The 19,393-nt window shown below is 35.7% G+C and overlaps 1 protein-coding gene and 1 pseudogene across 1 annotated transcript; one reads left to right on the top strand and one right to left on the bottom strand.

The window, feature by feature from the left end:
- Positions 1 to 6,929: 6,929 nt before the first annotated feature.
- Positions 6,930 to 9,170, top strand: LOC145075529 (uncharacterized). Its single transcript, XM_079021744.1, has one exon. The coding sequence runs from the start codon at positions 6,930 to 6,932 to the stop codon at positions 9,168 to 9,170; it is 2,241 nt and encodes a 746-aa protein (XP_078877870.1).
- Positions 9,171 to 12,626: 3,456 nt separating this feature from the next.
- On the bottom strand, positions 12,627 to 13,264 carry LOC145074606 (dirigent protein 21 pseudogene; annotated as a pseudogene).
- Between the last annotated feature and the right edge of the window lie 6,129 nt (positions 13,265 to 19,393).

Genomic DNA, 19,393 nt, shown 5'->3' with positions numbered 1-19,393 from the left:
GTAATAGTCTAGGTTAACCTTTGTAACCCGTTTTGAAATAATAAAAGTGTATTATTTGAATATTATGTGTTTTGTGCTTAATTGCTTAATTATGTGGTTTGATTAATTAAGAATAAAAATAAGCGTCAAAATTAAAGTATGAGATAAGCCCGATATCTTTTCATAAAGTTGTAGTGGTCGAAACAAGGATTCCGGATATATAAGGAATGCCGAAATCCGAGTTATAACGAAGAAGTTATGATCTGTCGAAGTTTCGCGACAGAACCGGCACGACCCAGCGCGACCCAGCGCGACGTAAATAGTGAATTTAAGGTAGATAGATATCTATCCTTAGTGATCTAAATGAGAATTGAAGATCTCATTGATAGTAGTGCAACGACGGAAAGACAGACGGAATCGGAGTTCAGATGAAGGAGTTATGAATTTCGAACGGAGTTTTCCTGTCCCGGCCTACTAAAGATAATATATAAGTAATATACTTATAATATATTAAAAATAAAGTCAAAATTAGCCAATGGAGTCTAAACGATAGTTGTAGAGCATAATCTCACCTTCGCGGCGATATAAAGAACGTCGAAAACGAAGTTCGTATGCGAAAGTTATGAATTTCTGAAGTTCGGGGCGCGAAACCCCAAAACTGTCAGAGCCCACGACGTGGAACAAGGTTGCCACGACGTGGCAAGTGTCCTGTCACCTCCGGAAGGCCCCCAGATGCAACTTGGGATGACGCATGCAGTGACGACCAAGCCCACGACGTGGAACAAGGTTGCCACGACGTGGCAAGGGCCAAATTTGCCCTATAAATAGATTTGAAGGGCCAGCCGTTTAGGGTTGCTATTTTCTCTCTTCTCTCTCCCGTTTTGCATCGATTTGCGTTCCAGAAGTACCCCGAAGCCCCGGTAATATTCCCAAGCCCCGAAGCAAGTCCCGAGATCCCGAAGATCCCGAGAAGTGCGGTTCCCGAGCCGAAGCTCTGCCCGCGAGAAGTTCAATTTTTGAAGAGATCTTCCAGATCTGCTGAGGATTACTACTTTTGCAAGTCGTAGTGCTGTCCGATCATCTTCTGATCAAGTGAGTGTGTAGTTATTTTCTTCCAAATACAATAATATGAAGTATTTTATATAAAATACGTGCTATGTGTATATATTTGGTTGTGTTATGTGTGAATGTGTATTCACTCTCTTCTATCTTATAGATCTGATTATTTCTCTATGAGATATGTGTTATGTGTGTGTGCCTCATCTGTTATGTGATATATGTGTCGATTAAAGCATGCTATACAGGTTTTTAAACTATGTATACAAATGTATATTTTTATCTACTAATATGTTGGGTAGAACATGGGTAGATAGTTGGTGTGTAATAAACAGATGAGAGGCCTCGTTGTTGTTTGATTTAGTCATCTAGCGGAGTTTAGATGACGACCACATACTTTTCTAGATAGTCTTGTGGAAACATTAGCAGGTTCGCCACCTGTAGGTGTTAATGAACTTGGGTGTTCATTCGCTGCACTCCATCCCCCTCATGGTTGCCTTATTTGACTTATATTGCTGAGGTACCCCCGAAGCATGTGTTGTCGCCCCGATGAAATATTCTTAGACTAGGTCCCTTATGTTAGTTGTTTTAGGGACATTAAAGTGAGAATAACGGGAATGGGTAATTGGGTTATTGTTGGTTGGTGAAAATTAAATATGATATTTATTGTGGGTTGAAAACCCTATATGCTCACCAGGCTCCCAAGCCTGACCCACTCAGTTTTAAATTGTATTACAGGTAGTGGCGGAAGGGCATGAGATGGATGAACCATCAATTCGTTTTGTTTACAAGTCTGCATATGTTTATATTTGTTATATGACTTGTAATGTATTCGTTTATGCTTATTGGTCTGTATCGGAACATGACACCCCGAGTTTTGATTATAATGAAAATACATTTCTTTTATGAAATGCTTCGGTAAACAATGTTTATCATGTTTTGTTTTTGGGAACAAATTTCGCAACTCTTTCAAATCAAAAGGATTTACTCTGAAAATATTTAAAAGCATAAATGAAAACCGGTCTTTTCTGGCCGAGATTTTGGGGATGTCACACATATTTATTTAGAACATTAGGTGCATGGGAAGAACAATATAAATATAATGTGATGAATAATTTGAATGACCAAATAATATTTATAGTAAGGTTGATATTTTACAACGTGTACTGACAAATTATGATATTATGTCCAATGTTTTTAAAACCGATTCGAACTAAGAACCGGGGAAGAGAGCGGTTCAACGAACAACCAATTTTATGTTTTTTTTAGACCGGATCGAAACGGACGGTTTCTTAAAAAATCTAGCTGAACTGATGTGATAGATACATTAAAAAAATGTTTGAACCGGTTTATTTGACTTGAATAGTTGAGACCGGTTTACTGGATTTGGATACTTGGATTTCACTAAGCCCATTAAAGTACATATCAAATAAAAAACCGGTTATAATAGATGACATTTGGCTACTGTTGCACGACTTGTCACATGTTTTTTCATGTTAGAAACTTCAATATAAGATTTAATCACTTAAAATGAAACTTCAACACCATATGTCTCGCTTATTACCAGTACAAGGTAAAGACACATATAAAATAACAAAAACCGTTAGTAAAGAGGACATTTTCTCACCATTTTAGGCCGTCGCACTAAGCGTCACTTTTTTTATGTGAAACCAACGTGAATGTGTGAAGTCTGATATGCAATGGTGACTCATTTTTAGTAAACTGTCATGGAAACAATCATGTGAATTATTTTATGACATTTACTCCTTTAGTGATGAGAAAAATGATAACCGAGACCACCCAGTTTTCAAAAACCGACGCCATAGCGCAATTTTGTACTAGTGTCCAGGTGTCAAAATGCACGTTCATTTCCTATTTTCAAAAATTAACCCGGACCGTCCCTCGTTTGGTTAAAAGTTGCACGCTTCATTCAACCGAACATAAAAAGACAATTTTGTCCTTATTTATTTTACATTTAATTGTTATTTATTAATTATTTATTGATTTTTTATTATAAAAATAATAAATTATTTCCTTTAAAAAAAGAAAGATCTAAACCCTTAAAACAGATCATCTCCCTCCCTCCCCTCCCCCCCCCCCCATTTCTTCTTCAATGCGTCATCTTAAGTGTGTATCCTCACTGGACCAGGTCACAAGTCCATCGGAGAAGAGGGAGATTCAGATCGGAGAACTAGGTTCAGATCAAACACAAATCGTCTCCATTGACGACCCTCCTCTATGTGTACAACCTATTTCCCACTATGTATAACCTCCTCCAAAAACCACCTTCGAACTCCAACTATGGCGGCGACACACAACGAAAGAAGATATTACCGGTGCTGGTGATGCTTGATCCGAAACCCCCAAAGTCAAATCCTTCATGAAACCCAAAAAGTTCTCGATCTAAAATCACATATCTCCTTACGATTTCTCAAAACCCTAACGCATGGGTGGTGATGACGACATCATGTTTGCTCTCTCTCTCTCTCTCTGTCTCTCTCCTCCCTCACTGTCTCTCTGTCTCTCTTTTACACACACACACACTCTCTCTCTCTCTCTCCCTCTTTTTATTTCGCATTAGCAGACACACAGAAGGTGTGTTTTGTGTTTTGTGTTTGATTAGGAAGAAGAACGAGGAAACATATAACAATGAAGGTTCAAGAGAAAAAATCAGGTGAAATCAGAGGGAGAGAAACCGATATGTATATTTTAGGTTTTCAAAAGGATCCCCCACCATTTTTTATTTCTGGAACGATTTTGAGATTTCCGAAACAATTTTCAATTTCTAGAATTATTTGGGTTACAGGTTTTAGATTATTGAGTTTTTATTTTGGATTTATGGAGAAGAACATATTGGGAGAGGAAGATAAGGAGTGTATGTGCATATTTCCAGTGGTGCACCATTTTCTGATGGTTGTGTTGGTGGTTAAATGTTCAACAAGAGAGGAATATATATATATATATATATATATATATATATATATATATATATATATATATATAATTTAAAGTTGGATGGACCCATAATTTTAATTAAAATACTTTTCAATAATTAAAAATGTTAAAATTAAACGAAAAATAAAAATGAAAATGGCATTGTAGTTATTTCATGTCTCGCAAGGGATTAAACGTGTAAATTTAAACTAACAAAGGATGAAGTGTGCAACTTTTAACCAAACGAAGGACAATTCGAATTAATTTTTGAAAATAAGAACGTGAATTTTGGCACTTGGATGATGAACGATTCGTATAATCACTTTATAATATTATAAATGATAATTTTCAAAAGTAGAATGCTAGTGTGGGGTTTTTATATATTTTCTTTATTCTTTTTATCAGTGGTTACTACGAGTATTAATGTAAGATAATGTTTGAAAAAAATTAATGTGAAAGAATAACACAACAAGAAATCGGAGTATTAGGGACGACGCTTTTTGGGAGGACATAATCAATAGTGGCGACACCAGAGTAGACGTGCTTGATGTCGCCGCTAAAACCTCATTGTCGTCGCTATTACCGACATCGCTAAAGATAACTACCGGTGATCCGTCGGAGATACGCTACTTTCAATCTTGACCCTTGGTTTGGCAAATAATCCAACAAATAAGGTTTGTTCCTGCGATAAGGCATTAGAGTGTCGCCGCTAAAGGTGTCGATCCGTTGACTCACCCTTAGACGAAATCTGGCCCTACAATTCCTACCCAATCCAACGGTTGGTAATCGCCAAAAAGTGCGCGTATGATTCCCTCCATTTTATCGCCGCAAATAGCCCCATGTTGCCGCTATTAGCGTAGCCCTTTATGTTCCAGTTCGTCTTCCCCAGACGAACATTTCCTCTCCTTTCTTTCACACTGGCGATCTGCAATTTCTGTGGCGACTCCCACTGCTCTCCACCGCTGATTGGGCTGCAAACTCTTCTCCCACCGCCAATTGTCCTCCAAAACCGAGTCCCACCGGCGGTATAACCTCCAAAGCGACTGCCACCTCCAATTCCGACGGGACCTTCGATTTCATGCTCATATCTTCGGCGAGGTTAGTTTTCAGGACCCAATTGTGTTTGCATTCTTCTTTTAACTCACATTAACACCACCGATTCTTATTTGAAGTGATTTGTTTTTTTTGTTCCAACACCTTCACGACGACTAAATCTTCACCACCGTCTAGCTTTCATTTTTCCAGGCAAAAACAGGTTAGTTTGATCAGTTTCACTTGATGTAAACTGTGAAATTGTTTATGAAGCTGTGAAATTGATTTTGAGTGTGAACTGTGAAATTGTGAATTTGATTATTTTGATTTCTTTTGATTGATGGAAATTGGAAACTATGAAATTGTTTTTTTTTTTTTTAATATCTTTAAATTGTTTGAATGTATGTTTCAGTTGATTAATTTGATATGTTGATTAATTTGATATGTTTCACTTGTTGATCATGTATGAATTGAGTAGTTTATATGCATTCACTTGTTGATCATGTATGAGTTGATGAATTTATATGTGAAATTGATATATATATATATATATATATATATATATATATATATATATATATATATATATATATATATATATATATGAAACTATTGTATGTTTATCATGAATTTGTATGTAAAATTTAAGAATATTCATATGATTATTAGAAATATATTTTATTATATATTAAAAAAATAAAATAAATACATCATAATAGATAATTTTTTTTCTATAAGCTAATGAAGAAACATTGGTCAAAAAGGTTTTTAAAAGAAAAAGAAATAAACCATAATAAACCAATTAAATAAATAACAAATATATAATATCGTTTAAAGTAAAATTTTGTAATAAAAAAAATTAAAAATTAAAACGCTAAATCTAATAAGTTATAATTATTCAAAATAGAAAAATAAAAACAAAAATAAATTGATAAATCAAAATTGGTCAAAAAGGTTTTAAAAAGAAAAAGAAGAAGAATAATAATAAACCATAATAAACTAATTAAATAAATAACAAATATATAATATCGTTTAAAGTAAAATTTAATAATAAAAAAATTAAAAAATTAAAACACTACGCTAAATCTACTAAGTTATAATTAATCAAAATAGAAAAATAAAAACAAAAATAAATTGATAAATCAAAATTAGTCAAAAAAGTTTTAAAAAGAAAAAGAAGAAGAATAATAATAAACCATAATAAACTAATTAAATAAATAACAAATATATAATATCGTTTAAAGTAAAATTTAATAATAAAAAAAATTAAAAATTAAAACGCTACGCTAAATCTACTAAGTTATAATTAATCAAAATAGAAAAATAAAAACAAAAATAAGTTGATAAATCAAAATATGAAAAAAAAAACGATGACATAAATAACAAAAATATATACTATCGTTTAAAGTATCATGCTATAATAAAAAAAATAATTTAAGAAATATTCGGTTGTTATTTTCTCTTTGCTTCTCGATATATGTGTATTACATGATTGATTGTTTAAGAAGCCTACCTTTGTGAATACTCTCCTGTTGTCTGGTTTTCTATTTCATCTGATTGAACGGTTACTCTATCCTTATAAATATTCAATCCAAGTTCTACTTCTTGTAGAGTAAACACTAAAGCCTAACTTATGTTTCAGTTGCAACATGTCTATTGATAAAACGTGGACTACTATTGAAAACCGTAACTCTACCTTGTTCCAACAAGGACTTGAATCTTTTCTCGAGAGGTCCAAACCACATGTCGATAACAAAGGTCAAATTAGATGCCCGTGTAACAAATGCAATGTCAATAAATTTATACTACTAGCCATAATGAAATTCCATATACTTCAACATGGTTTTAGTCCACATTATATTATATGGAAGTATCACGGCGAAAATACAACTCACCCGGTTGTCGAAGACATACCGCGTAGTAACGAGATGGCCGATGTTATTGATGATGTTATGGGAGGTGTGATTGAAAATGATACCAACTGCAATGAAGGGAACCTAGATACAGACGGTAGAGGTGTTGATGTTGGATTTCAAAAGCTGTTAGAGGAAGTCCAATTCAAATTATATCCTGGATGTTCGTTTTTGTCCCTTGAATTTTTTGCAAAGCTGATGCATATCAAGGTGATCAACAAATGGACTAATAGTTCATTCGATCAGCTTCTTGAGTTGTTGCAAACTGCATTTCCTAAAGGAAACAGGGTCCCCCCGTCACATTACGAAGCAAAAAAGACACTTAAAAAGATCGGCTTAGGTTATGAATCAATACACGTATGTAAAAATGACTGCTTTCTTTTCTGGAAAGAACACGAGTTGTTGCAAAAATGTCATGTTTGTAATGAGAGTCGGTGGGTTGATGAAAATACAAAGGGTAAGAAGGTGGCTCATAAGATTTTACGATACTTTCCCGTGACCCCCAGACTACAACGTTTGTACTGTTCAAGACACACAGCTAAAGATATGATTTGGCATAGTACCGGACAATCCAACAATGGTACGATGATTCATCCCGTTGATGGTACTTCATGGAAAAAATTTGATATGAAGTATCCTGACTTCTCGAGGGAACCCCGAAACGTACGCTTAGGGCTTGCTGCTGATGGTTTTAATCCGTTTGGTAACATGTGTAATCCTCACAGCACGTGGCCTGTAATACTCACCACTTACAATCTTCCACCATGGCTATGCATGAAAGAGTCATCTTTCATGTTGACCTTGTTGATTCCCGACCCCAAAGCACTTGAGAAGGACTTGGATGTGTTCCTTAGGCTGTTGGTGGATGAGTTGAAGCAGTTATGGAGTTTTGGAGTACGTACTAAAGATGCAGCGACAAATACATTCTTCAATATGAAAGCAATGTTGTTATGGACAATAAACGACTTTCCCGCTCGTAGTAGTTTATCCGGTTGGAGCGGACAAGGGTACAAAGCTTGTTCGACTTGCAACGAAGACAACCCGTCATACCGAGTATTAAATAAAGTCATATATGTTGGTCATCGCCGGTTCTTAGATGTTGACCATCCATGGAGAAAAAGTTTGGACTATAATGGCAAACATGAGACAAGAGGTCCTCCAAGAAAGTTTGGTGAGGAAGAAATACAAGCGCAACACGCTCGTCTATTGTTTCGTCCACCGGGTAAAGTAGCTGCTCAACGAGCTGGTATTAAGAGAGATCGTGAGGATTTTGAGTTGAATTGGTCCAAAAAGAGCATATTCTTTGAACTTGAGTATTGGTCTTCTCTGGAGCTGAAGCACAACTTCGATCTTATGCATGTTGAAAAAAATCTAGGTGAGAGTCTTGTGGGTACTTCTCTGATGAATGATAAGTCTAAAGACACTTCAAATTCTCAGGCGGACTTGATCAAACTGAACATTTGGAAAAATCTATGGTTGAAAAAGAATGGAAACAAGTTCCATAAACCCCATCCACCTTACTCGTTCACGAAACCTGACCGCATTCGTTTTTGTAAGTTTATAAGAAATGTGAAACTGCCAGATGGGTTTGGATCTAATATCAGTAAGAAAGTGAATGAAATCAATACTAACATTATTGGGTTGAAATCTCATGATTATCACATTCATATGCAACGTTTGTTACCCATTGGAGTTAAAGGTCTTTTGGGGAAAGGTGTTTATACACCAATAATAGAGCTTTGTATGTTTTTTAAGCAACTTTGCTCAAGAACATTGTCGGTGAAGGATATGAAAGAAGCGAAACCAGCCATTATTAAAATATTGTGCAAATTAGAAGTGATCTATCGTCCTGCGTTTTTTGACATTATGGTTCATTTAGTTTTGCATTTACCTGATGAAGCAATTTCTGGAGGCCCGGTATGTATGAGATGGATGTATCCCTTTGAAGGGTATGTGAAAAAACTAAAAAACTATGTCAGAAACAAGGCGAGGCCGGAAGGTTCTATAGCTGAGGGTTATGTCGCTGAAGAGGCATTATCATTTTGTTCGATGTACCTTGAAGATGTTGAGACTCGATTCAATCGCCTTGAAAGAAACAAGGATGTTATCATAGAAGAAACAAAGTTATGGGTGTTTCAGTCTAAGTGTCGACCGACTAGCGGAAGGAAAATGAAAAATCTCAGTCTAGAGGAGAGAAAACGTCTACATTGGTTTGTGCTAGATAATTGTGAAGAAGTCAGAAAGTATATTGCGTAAGTGTTCTTATCTTTTAATTAATTGTCTTTTTTTAATTTTGCATTTTTACTATATATATATATATATATATATATATATATATATATATATATATATATATTCATCAATGTAGTGAATTCAAATCATTACATCCTGAAAGTGATGAAAAAATCGAATTTCCTAAATGGTTCCTTCATAAGGTCTATGATATGCAAAAACAAAAATCTCCAGAGTTTAATAAGGAGTTATCGGCTCTTTCAATCGGTATGCATGCGCATGCCTTTACTTACACCGCTTGCATAGTGAATGGTGTTAGGTATATCGTACTTATGCGTGACGCCCAACGATCAACACAAAACTCGGGGGTTCTAACTGAGGGAGAGCATAAGTAGAAATATTATGGTTAGCTAGAAGAGATTATCGAGTTGCATTATCCTCATAAATATTCCACCGTACTTTTTCGTTGCAAGTGGTTCGATACTGCAGGAGTTAAATCTGATAATAATTTCACCAGTATCGACTCACAACGCAAATTGAGCAGCGAAGATCAACTCATATTTGCTACGCAGGCCAAGCAAGTATTTTACATCCAAGAACCTTCTCCAAGTGACGAAAATGACACCCAACGGTGGGTTGTTGAAAATGTTAATCATAGAAGAATTTGGGATCTACCGATAAATGATGTTGATCATGATCCCATTGAAAATGTCGACAATGATTCAACCGATGTCGTTCTTAGTAATGAATCTTCTAATTTCACTCTTTTAATTGACTTTAGCCAGTACTTTCAAAATTCTCAATCGGTTGAAGATGATATTGAAGTTGACCCACCGACGAGTATCATCAATAATGTGTCTGATTGCGAGACTGATTATGATGAGGAAGATTCTGATTATGATAGTGATGTATCGGCAGACACTGAAGTGTCTGGGGGCGAGAATGATTAAAAAAAATCTTTTTACATTTAATTAGTAAAATAAGGTTTGTATTTGTTGTAGTCATATATATATATATATATATATATATATATATATATATATATATATATATATATATATATATATATTCATATTGTGTTATAATTTTTCAGGATGTCATTTTTTTGGATTGCATTACTCCATCTCATGGCTGTTGTGATGGGTCATGGAGGCGACAGTGGTGACGAGCCACCACATCCGTTCGGTTGGGGTTTTGGTGATCACCAAAACGATGGTAATTAAAATTTATTCTAATTCATTGTATTTCACATTGTATGTATATAAAAAATTATTCTGACTAATATTTTTTTATGCAGTGGTGCCTCCGAAACGAAGAGGCATGGCGGTAAATAAAAAAATGCACAAACTCTATAAAGTTAACGGTGAACGGCCTCTTAAGATAGTATTTGACGTAAATACTAACATGCCGATTGGGGAAGTGTACGAATGTTTTATTCGGGAGGTTGGAAGCTATATGTGGCGGGACATCGGTTTTGATAAAGACACATGGACAGAGGTTTCTGAAGCCGAAAGGGTTGGAATGTTGCAGTATCTTTCGGTAAATTATTTATAAAGTTATATATTTAATATTTTTAATTTTGATTTATTTTCAATTTCTCTATTTTTTTTGTAAAGATGGTTTGATTTTGACGCGATTACAAATCATCCCATGGCTTCAACTTATTGGGCATCACTAAACAATTGGATATGTGCGCGGTATAGAGGCCGCAAAAATATTGCAAAAAACCGTTTTGATGATTTTGCAGGGAATGTGGAGGCAGCAAGGGCTCAAGCCCCTAGGGGTATGGATCAGCAACGTTGGAATGCTGCTATTGACCATTTCTTAACAGAAAAACATCAAAAACGATCCGCTGGAAACAAAGAATGCCGGAAGAAGCAAGTAGTGAAGAATCGTGGAGGGACGTGCAGCTACGGTAGTGCTTGTTTCAAGAAAGTAAGTTACAATAATGTTTATTCAGTTATAACATATTTTTTAATGTTTATTCAAATATAACATATTTTGCAATGTTAAACAGAATTTGAATAAACTTGAAGTATTTCATCGTGCGCATGTAAATAAAAGAGGAGAATTTGTTGATCCATTGGTTGAAGAGCAATATGTAAGTTATTATTACTTAAAAATGAAGTAGATTGTTGAATTTTTTTTTGTTAGTTTTAACATATATTAACAATCTTTGTGAAATACAGAATGCCTTAGTCGCTGAGGTTGCTCTACTGACTCATCACATAGCCGACTCTGGTGGTGATCCAGAAACCATTGATTGGATCGCAATATTTGAGAAGGTGTTGGGTACTCGAAGGGGGCATTTGAGAGGCATTGGGCCTAAAACTTCTTCAGCTGCGGGTACAAGTGCTTCATCCCAATGGCAGTCACAGTCATAAGCATCGCAACCAACACAGGTACTTGTTAAATTCTTAAAAAATTTGGTTGCTTTGTTATATTGTTAAGAACCTAATGTATTTGTAGTAATTTTTGGTAGCTTGGTAGTTTCTTAAATTGTTATAGACTTAATTGATTTGGTGCTTTGATGGTTTGATAGTTTGTTCAATTGTTCATAACTTATTTGTTTGTGACTTAATTGTATGATGTTGATGTGAATGCTTTTCTTCAAAACCCGGCATTTGTGACGGCCATTGGAGACATTATTCGCTCGTTTAAAAACCAAGTCAACGAGGAAAACAACGATGGGGAGGACGGTGGGGAAGACGAAGACAACTAATATTTCTTGTTTTATGATATGGAGGATGTTATTTTTGATTTGGAAAATAGTTTATGTATGATATATATTACACGTTTGTTTGAGATTTATTAGATATAGTATGTTTGACGTTTGTTTGGAAAATAGTTTATGAAATATGGTATTTTTGATGCTTTTATATAATGTGGTATGTATTTATATATGTATTTTTATCAAAACAACATTTTATAATATATATAAATTAATATTATAAAAAATAAGTTTTTCTCAAAAAAAAAAAAAAAAACCATTAGCAGCAACGCCTTTAGAGACGACTACTGTCAATTGTGATGACGTGGACCTCCGGCGAGTATTGCCGGAAAAATCCTACCGGTGGCATGAAGTGTGTAATTTCTAACCAAACGAAGGATACTCTGAGTTAACTATTGAAAATGAGGATTGTACGTGAATTTTGGTACCTGGACGATGGACGATTCGTTTAATTAATCTGTAATATTATAAATGACAATTTTTTAAAGTAAAATGCTAGTGTTTTGCTTTTTTTTATTTTTATTTTTTTTTTTTTTTTATATCCGTGGTTACCATGAGTATTAATCTAGTAGGATAATGTTTGAATAAAAATTAATGTGAAAGAATAATACTTTACTAAAAAATATAGACAAAATTATGATAAAAGAGAAATAACTAATTCATCATAAACGAAATACACAAATGTACACTCATAAATAAAGAATATAAAAATAAAATTATCATGAACCGAAAACCAGAAATAAGAACATCAATAAGTAAGAATGAAAAGTTAATATCAATAATGAAGGACATAAATATTGTACTCGACAATGGCATCTCGATTGGTCGCATTTAGAAAATAAGTCCGAGCTTTAGCATACCCTCGAGCAAATCGGAAAACACCACTCCCTCCAATCACCGGGAACTCTCTTACCGGCGAATTAAGAGGGTTCCGACCCAATATACTCAAAGTGCTTCCATTATACCTTTCTTCATCAAACACATAGTTGTGAACCATCATAAAGCTCATATTATTCAAATCCGCAGATGCATACATCCCTTGAGCTCTTCCCACCCGAGTAGAGTTAGGTTCCGGCCCCACTGTCAAGAGGTTGTCCACCATGATCACCGCCCCAAATCCGGTGGCGGAAGTGTTGGTAATTGGGGCTTCAGCCACCCGAATGGCGGTTGCATTTGGGCCGCCAACCACGTTGTGGTAGAAAAAATGGAGGTGTGTTAGGTTTTGCTTTCCACGTGGCATCGCTGTTCGTCGCAAGCTGGTTGAGAAAGTCTGGGATTTTCCGGCGAGGAGGAGTGAGAGAAGGACGACTATGAAGGTGGTGGCAGCTGTGGAAGTGGAGATGAGATTGTTTGCCATTGAGTTCGATCTTTTAATTTGAGAAATAGCTAGAAAGTGGTGGATTGAGATGTTTTTTCCTTTGCATGGTGCTTGCCTATTTATATATACTTGAAAGTGAAAACTTTTGCAGAATAATTTGTCATAAAAAATATTTCTATATATTAATACTTCTATGATGTAATAATATTGAATAAACCTAAAACCTTGAACTTGATTATAAAAAACTGATTACACGTTTTTTCAGTATATATTTTCTTATGAATAAATCTTCAACCTGAATTTTTTTATACATTTACAAGGGTAAAACTAAATATTATTATACATTCATCATTGTAAACTAGGGGCAGAACACGGGATTTAAAACAAAGGGGTTAAATATATATGATACTTGAATTCATTTGAATATTTTTATTTATAAAACTATAGAGTTGAAGAAGTTTTACGATGCAATTCATCTTTAAATGTGATGTAAAAAAGAAACAGACAAAAAAAATCTGCGACTATAATTGTTTTGGGTAGGTGTCATAATAATTTACAAAAATACAATGTTGAAAGTTTGCGCCGATTTGAAACTAACTGATTGTATTGATCCTTCAATTCATAATTTTGATTGGTGGATGTGCATGGTTTTGAAACCTTTAAGGCATTCACCACGCAAAACTGTTTGACCTTCTCCATGGTCAACGACTATAAGGTTTTGACTTTTGCTTGTGGTACTTAACTTTATCCACACAATACAATGCTCCATAATAATAAATTCAAAAACTAGTTGCCATATTTTTTCTGTCTATGATATTAGCATCTTAGATGATGAACAAGACCAAGTTGCATGAGATACGCAACTTTCCAACGCGCTTCAAGATCGAGAAAGAAGACTATAATATGCACATCTAGATGTTCCTAACCATCTCCCTCAAAGACATCAAGTGTTGTTAATTTATTTTTTTATTTGACACTGAGTTATTTAAAGCTAAGACCAAGGAAAGAGGAAATATACATAATTGTATGGGTAATCACTGCTCGGAGTGATAATGTAAAGGAAATAAAAGCTCGAAGAAGTAAGAACCAAATCTTCACATATATAGACTAATAGACACCACAACTTGTTGAGATCATATTCCTACTGGATTCACCGGCAAGAATTCTATTATTATGGTCAGAGCCGTTTCAAACATATTTTAGGCCCAGAGCGAGAGAAAAAAAAATGGGCCCTTAAAAAACACAAATGTCATCAAGTTTTTTATAATAAATCAATAATTAAAAGAAAATTATTTGTACTATCTTCTAAATATAACAATTTCCACAAAAAAATTGGGCCCCTTTAAAAGATGGGCCCTGGACGGTCGCCCCTATCGCCCACCCTCTGGGACGGCCTGATTATGGCATCAAAAGTTGGGGATAATCAAATTCAGAGAAGGCTAAGGAAGCTTGAAGAATCCAAAAGATGGAATGAGCATAAGGCTAAACAGAAAATTAATAAGAAATTGGTCGCACATATCCTACTGTTGAACTTCGGTACTCAACTTCCTATATATAAGACATCTAACGCATGAATCATGTACTAGAATTCTCATTCTTGAGTTCGAGATGTTCTTTCACATTGTCAAGATGAAGTGTCAAAATGAAACTTGTCTTTGACGGTGTTAATTAAGGAGCTATTCAAGTATCACAGCCGGCTCAACAGATTTGGAGTTCTAAGCGAACCAAAAATTTGGAGTCTTTTAATATTTAGTATATTTAATGTTATAAACCCTCCTCTTGATCATTCATGCCATTTGGATAAAGCAAAAAACTATTAAAATACAAATTACATAATTTAATAATAAAATATTGTGTTTTCTCTTGATCATTAATGCCATTTGGATAAAGCAAAAAACAATTAAAATACAAATTACATAATTTAATAATAAATTATTGTTTTTTAATCAGAAGACATTATATAAGATGTCAAACAAGAGAAGACATTATATAATATGTCAAACAAGTATTCAAAACAAAACCAAAATATAAGGCCATAAGATGTCAAACAAGAGAAGACATTATATAATACGTCAAACAAGAATCCTCATTTAAAACAAAACCAAATTATGAGGCCAAACCAGCTACCATTAACATGGCAGCCTAGTTTTTTATTCAATCTCAGCCAAGTGGAAGTGCTTCAGTAGCCCAATATCTTTTATATTTTGAGAGACCATTTTTCATTTGTTATCTTATTTAAGCTATGCAAAGTGTCCAATTTAACAACCCAAAATTATTTTCAATCTTTGAACCTATCACGTGAGGATGAAAAGTTAAAAAAAAAAAATTGCACCAAAACAACTAAACAAGAGGAATGGGATGACTTCTAAAAAGGCCGCACACATTTTTTGGGGAGGATCCACCGAAAAAAAAAACAGAAAGAGGCAAGAATGAGAACGGCGAACTTAAAAATTTATTTTGCATCAAAACAATCTTAATTTATTGTAGTAAGTTTTATATTTTGTTGATTGAATTGTAGCTTCCGGAGTTTAGCAGTGGGACAAAGCTTATGCAAACATTACCGTTTCAAATTCAATGACAACAGAATAGCAAATTTTGATTTTTGAGCAATGGAGAAAACGAGAACAACAACGATTCAGTCGACTGTGTTTTAGTGTGGAACAGTGGAAGAATCGATTGGAGAAGAAGGCCTAGAATTGAGTCCGAGAATGGAGAAAAAACAGAAGTTTAATCGTCTTGAATCTTAGACGTCCTCGCAGGCGTGATTGTAGTTGAAAGAATCGCAGGCGTGATTTTTTTGTGGAATGGGAGCAGGGCATGAAGCTTGAATATATGGAGACTAGAAGCGGACTTGAAATTAAATGGGCCCCTTACAATTGGGGGCCCTAAGCCCTACCTTTACTCACTAAAGCATAAGGCTGGCCCTATCAAGTATGATGTTGATTAACCTAAACGTTTTCCTAAGCGTTAGTAATAGTAAGTTAACCAAGATTGTTACTTAATGTTAGTTTCTGTTTGTGATGTCCATTATGTTAACGTTTATAAACTGTCACTACGGTTGTGTGAAATGTTGTGATCACAACAAGATGTAGCCTTCAGCGACGTCACCTTAACGGCAATGCTAGCTTTAGCAACGACATCAGATGGTGTCGACACTAAAGGTTACATCACCGCTAAAGGGGTCGTCGTTAATACCTTCTACCGACGATCCAGAGGTTTCTACGAATGAATTGTAGCCCTACATTTTTAAGTTGATTCCACATGTAACGTTTGTCTCCGTACATAAGCAATATAGGCGACACCGTCGCCGCTAATGCTCCCGAAAATGCCCGCGAAGAATTCCCTCTAACTCGATGCTGCTATTAACTTTTGTCGCCACAAAAAGCATCGCCGATAAAGGTAAGTCCCTTTAATTCGTTCAACGTCCCAAAACTGGGTGGACTCTCGATTGTTTCCCCCTTTCGATTTCTATTGAATGAACTCATCAACTATTTGCAACGATTGTCACCCACATTATTGACCGGCACCACCAGCCTCCACCCCCACTTATACGAGCTTGTTTCAACCCTCGTTGACTCGTGACCTTGACTTTAACGACGACAAATACTCAGGTTCTGTAGGCTTCTATGGCGACGATATGTTCTCTCTTCCCTCCTTTCTCTTTCTCAATTTCTTCTAACCAACATGTCAGCTTTATTTTGCTTTATTTTTTTAATGGTTTTAAGGACTGCAATATAACCACGATCACTCATCTGTTGTTCTCTAACGATCACCACCACCACAACACCATCAGTTATCTTCCCTCCTTTCTCTTTCTCTTTCTCCTCTAATGAAAATTTTGACCCTAATTTCATGATTTTTGTGGTTTTAAAACATCACCAACGTCACGAGCTAATGTGTTAAAAGTCCTTAAGTTTTGAAAATATTACTGATTCTACCCTTTAACGTTTTTTTGGTTAATTAAAGCAGCATATTTTTTTCATTTTTGCCCATTTTAGGGGTTTCCCGGTCATTTGCAGGTTGCCTAAATGGGACGCCATGTCGATGATGATTCTGCATTTTTTTGCTGATTTGGCACTAAGTTGTTAATTACTTAAAAATGAATGCACTTAGCACAAGAAACAGGCGGGATTGGAGCTCTCTCCACACGGAATGTCAATAACCAACTTTACCACCAGGTTGGGATGCTTTTTATGTACGTATGTCTAACTTTTTCATTTTAATATATAACTAGGAAAAGCTCCATTTTCCCCGTGTCAGATTTTTTATTAAAAAACCGTGTTAATGAAGATATGAGAAAAATCGACTTTTAGGACTTTTGACGCTGAATTCAAAGAACTATTCCCAGCTGATTCCGTCAACAAAGAGACTTTTTCAGACCCGTAACATCCCAAAAATTATAGGGTAAAATTTTCATTTTTAATATATATTTAAACATTCATTATCCTTTAGTCAAACATTTAGAAGTATTTCAAAATAAAACAATTATCAGAGTTCATTCCCAAAATCACGAATTACAGAAAACACGGGTGTCAGCGTTGCGATCAAGTCGGGCTCTTCCCTTTCGAACTGAAAGTACCTGAAACCATAAACCACAAATTGTAAACATAAAGCTTGGGGAGTTCCCCAAATACCACATACCATACATATCATACGAGCCATAAATATCAAACCTACAATAGGAGGTGCTATGTGCCAACCATAGTCTTATCATTATTCCACAAGTCGTATCATGTGACAATTAGGGATCCTACAAAGAGACCCAAGACTTTTGATCAGCGAATGAGAGGCCAGGGCCGAGGTCGGTGTAGCACATGCGGGAAGCAACACGATGGAGTTTGTCAATTTAGGGGTTCGGTTGCTATAAGTGTGGCAGGCTTGGTCAGGTCAGCAGAGATTTCTCCCGAGGGACGAGTCCATTATTTTTCCATTATAACCAGGTGGGCCACGAGAACGCCGACTATCCGATGTTGTGGGGTAGAGCAGTATGTGTACCTGCTCTAGTTACTTTGAGGACCACTGATAGCCACGAGGGCAAAGTGGATGTTCCCATGGTGAGGAGTCGGGCATTGCAGTCATGGGCTGAGGAAATTCGAGTTTCACCAGATGACATCGCGCATATTTTATTTTAAGAATCTTCATATGTCATTTTGCATACCAAGAGCCGTGCTTAGAAGATATTCACGTAAGATGGTTTTGGATGTTGATGTGGGGAGCACTGACCACCGTCAACGCAAGATTTAAGTGAGAGAATACCAACAACCGGTTCGATCTTTGGTGGTATCAGCAAGCAGGAATCCACAAGGTGGGCATGTTGGGTTTGAATGCAGGAATTATAGGGGTCATTCGCGAATACGAGGAAATTAGGAATTGGTTTGATTATAGGTGTAAGATTGGTAATTGTCAAGTTCATACCTTCGAAGTGTGTTCATTTGCAGGTTTGCATGGGAATTACACTAGTGCAAGTAGTTCGTTGAATTGGTTTGTACCCGTTTCAATAGTTAAGATTTTGTTCTTCATCATTCGATAAGTCGTCGAGGAATTATAGTGGATTTAGTGGAAAGTGCTCGGAAATATTGATCTTTTGGAGATTTCGGGGAGTATTCATTTAATTTTGGTAGGTATGTGTTCGCTAGGATTAGATAGTAACGGAATGCTAGTACTTGTTGGCTCAGGTTGTCGTCAACTTCAAGTAGTCAAGTTGCAAGATAGATTAGAAATCTATGAATTCTGTGGTTGGAAGAGCGCAGTTGAATCCAAGTGGGGGAGAACCGCTTAGACAATGGGATTGCACAAGAAATGAGATTCCAGGTTACCTTGCACATTAGTGGTGGTGTATGGAGGGTATGTGATTAATTTCAGGTGGAGGGATTATATTTGAGCCTCTTTGCTTGTTCTTGTTCTTGTCTGATAAAGGCTTTGGGGTTCGAATCATAACTCAAACACCAGATTGGGGTATAGCTGGATCAGGTTTCGACTCATGATAATTATGGTTAGTATGGTAGATGCATGGTAAGACCATGGGTTGGGTCCATGGCAGTGTGGAAGTGTTGTAAGACTACGGGATGGTCGTAGCATTCACTAGGCTGGCAGGTAGTGATAGAAGTGTTTTAACACTGTGGGGTGGCCGTAGCATTCACTAGGTTGGAAGGTAGTAATAAAAGTGTTGTGAGACTTTATGGGTTTTAGCCATAAGAA

The sequence above is a fragment of the Lactuca serriola genome, chromosome 9 (genome assembly GCF_051521515.1).
Source record: "Lactuca serriola cultivar US96UC23 chromosome 9, Lser_US96UC23_V15, whole genome shotgun sequence".
Taxonomy (NCBI): Eukaryota; Viridiplantae; Streptophyta; class Magnoliopsida; order Asterales; family Asteraceae; genus Lactuca; species Lactuca serriola.
The sequence above is the reverse complement of the archived record's forward strand: the minus strand, read 5'-3'. Positions and strand labels throughout refer to the sequence as shown.

Excerpts from the sequence above, each read along its gene's own strand:
- LOC145075529 (XM_079021744.1), top strand. The coding sequence starts at position 6,930 with ATGGCCGATGTTATTGATGATGTTATGGGAGGTGTGATTGAAAATGAT.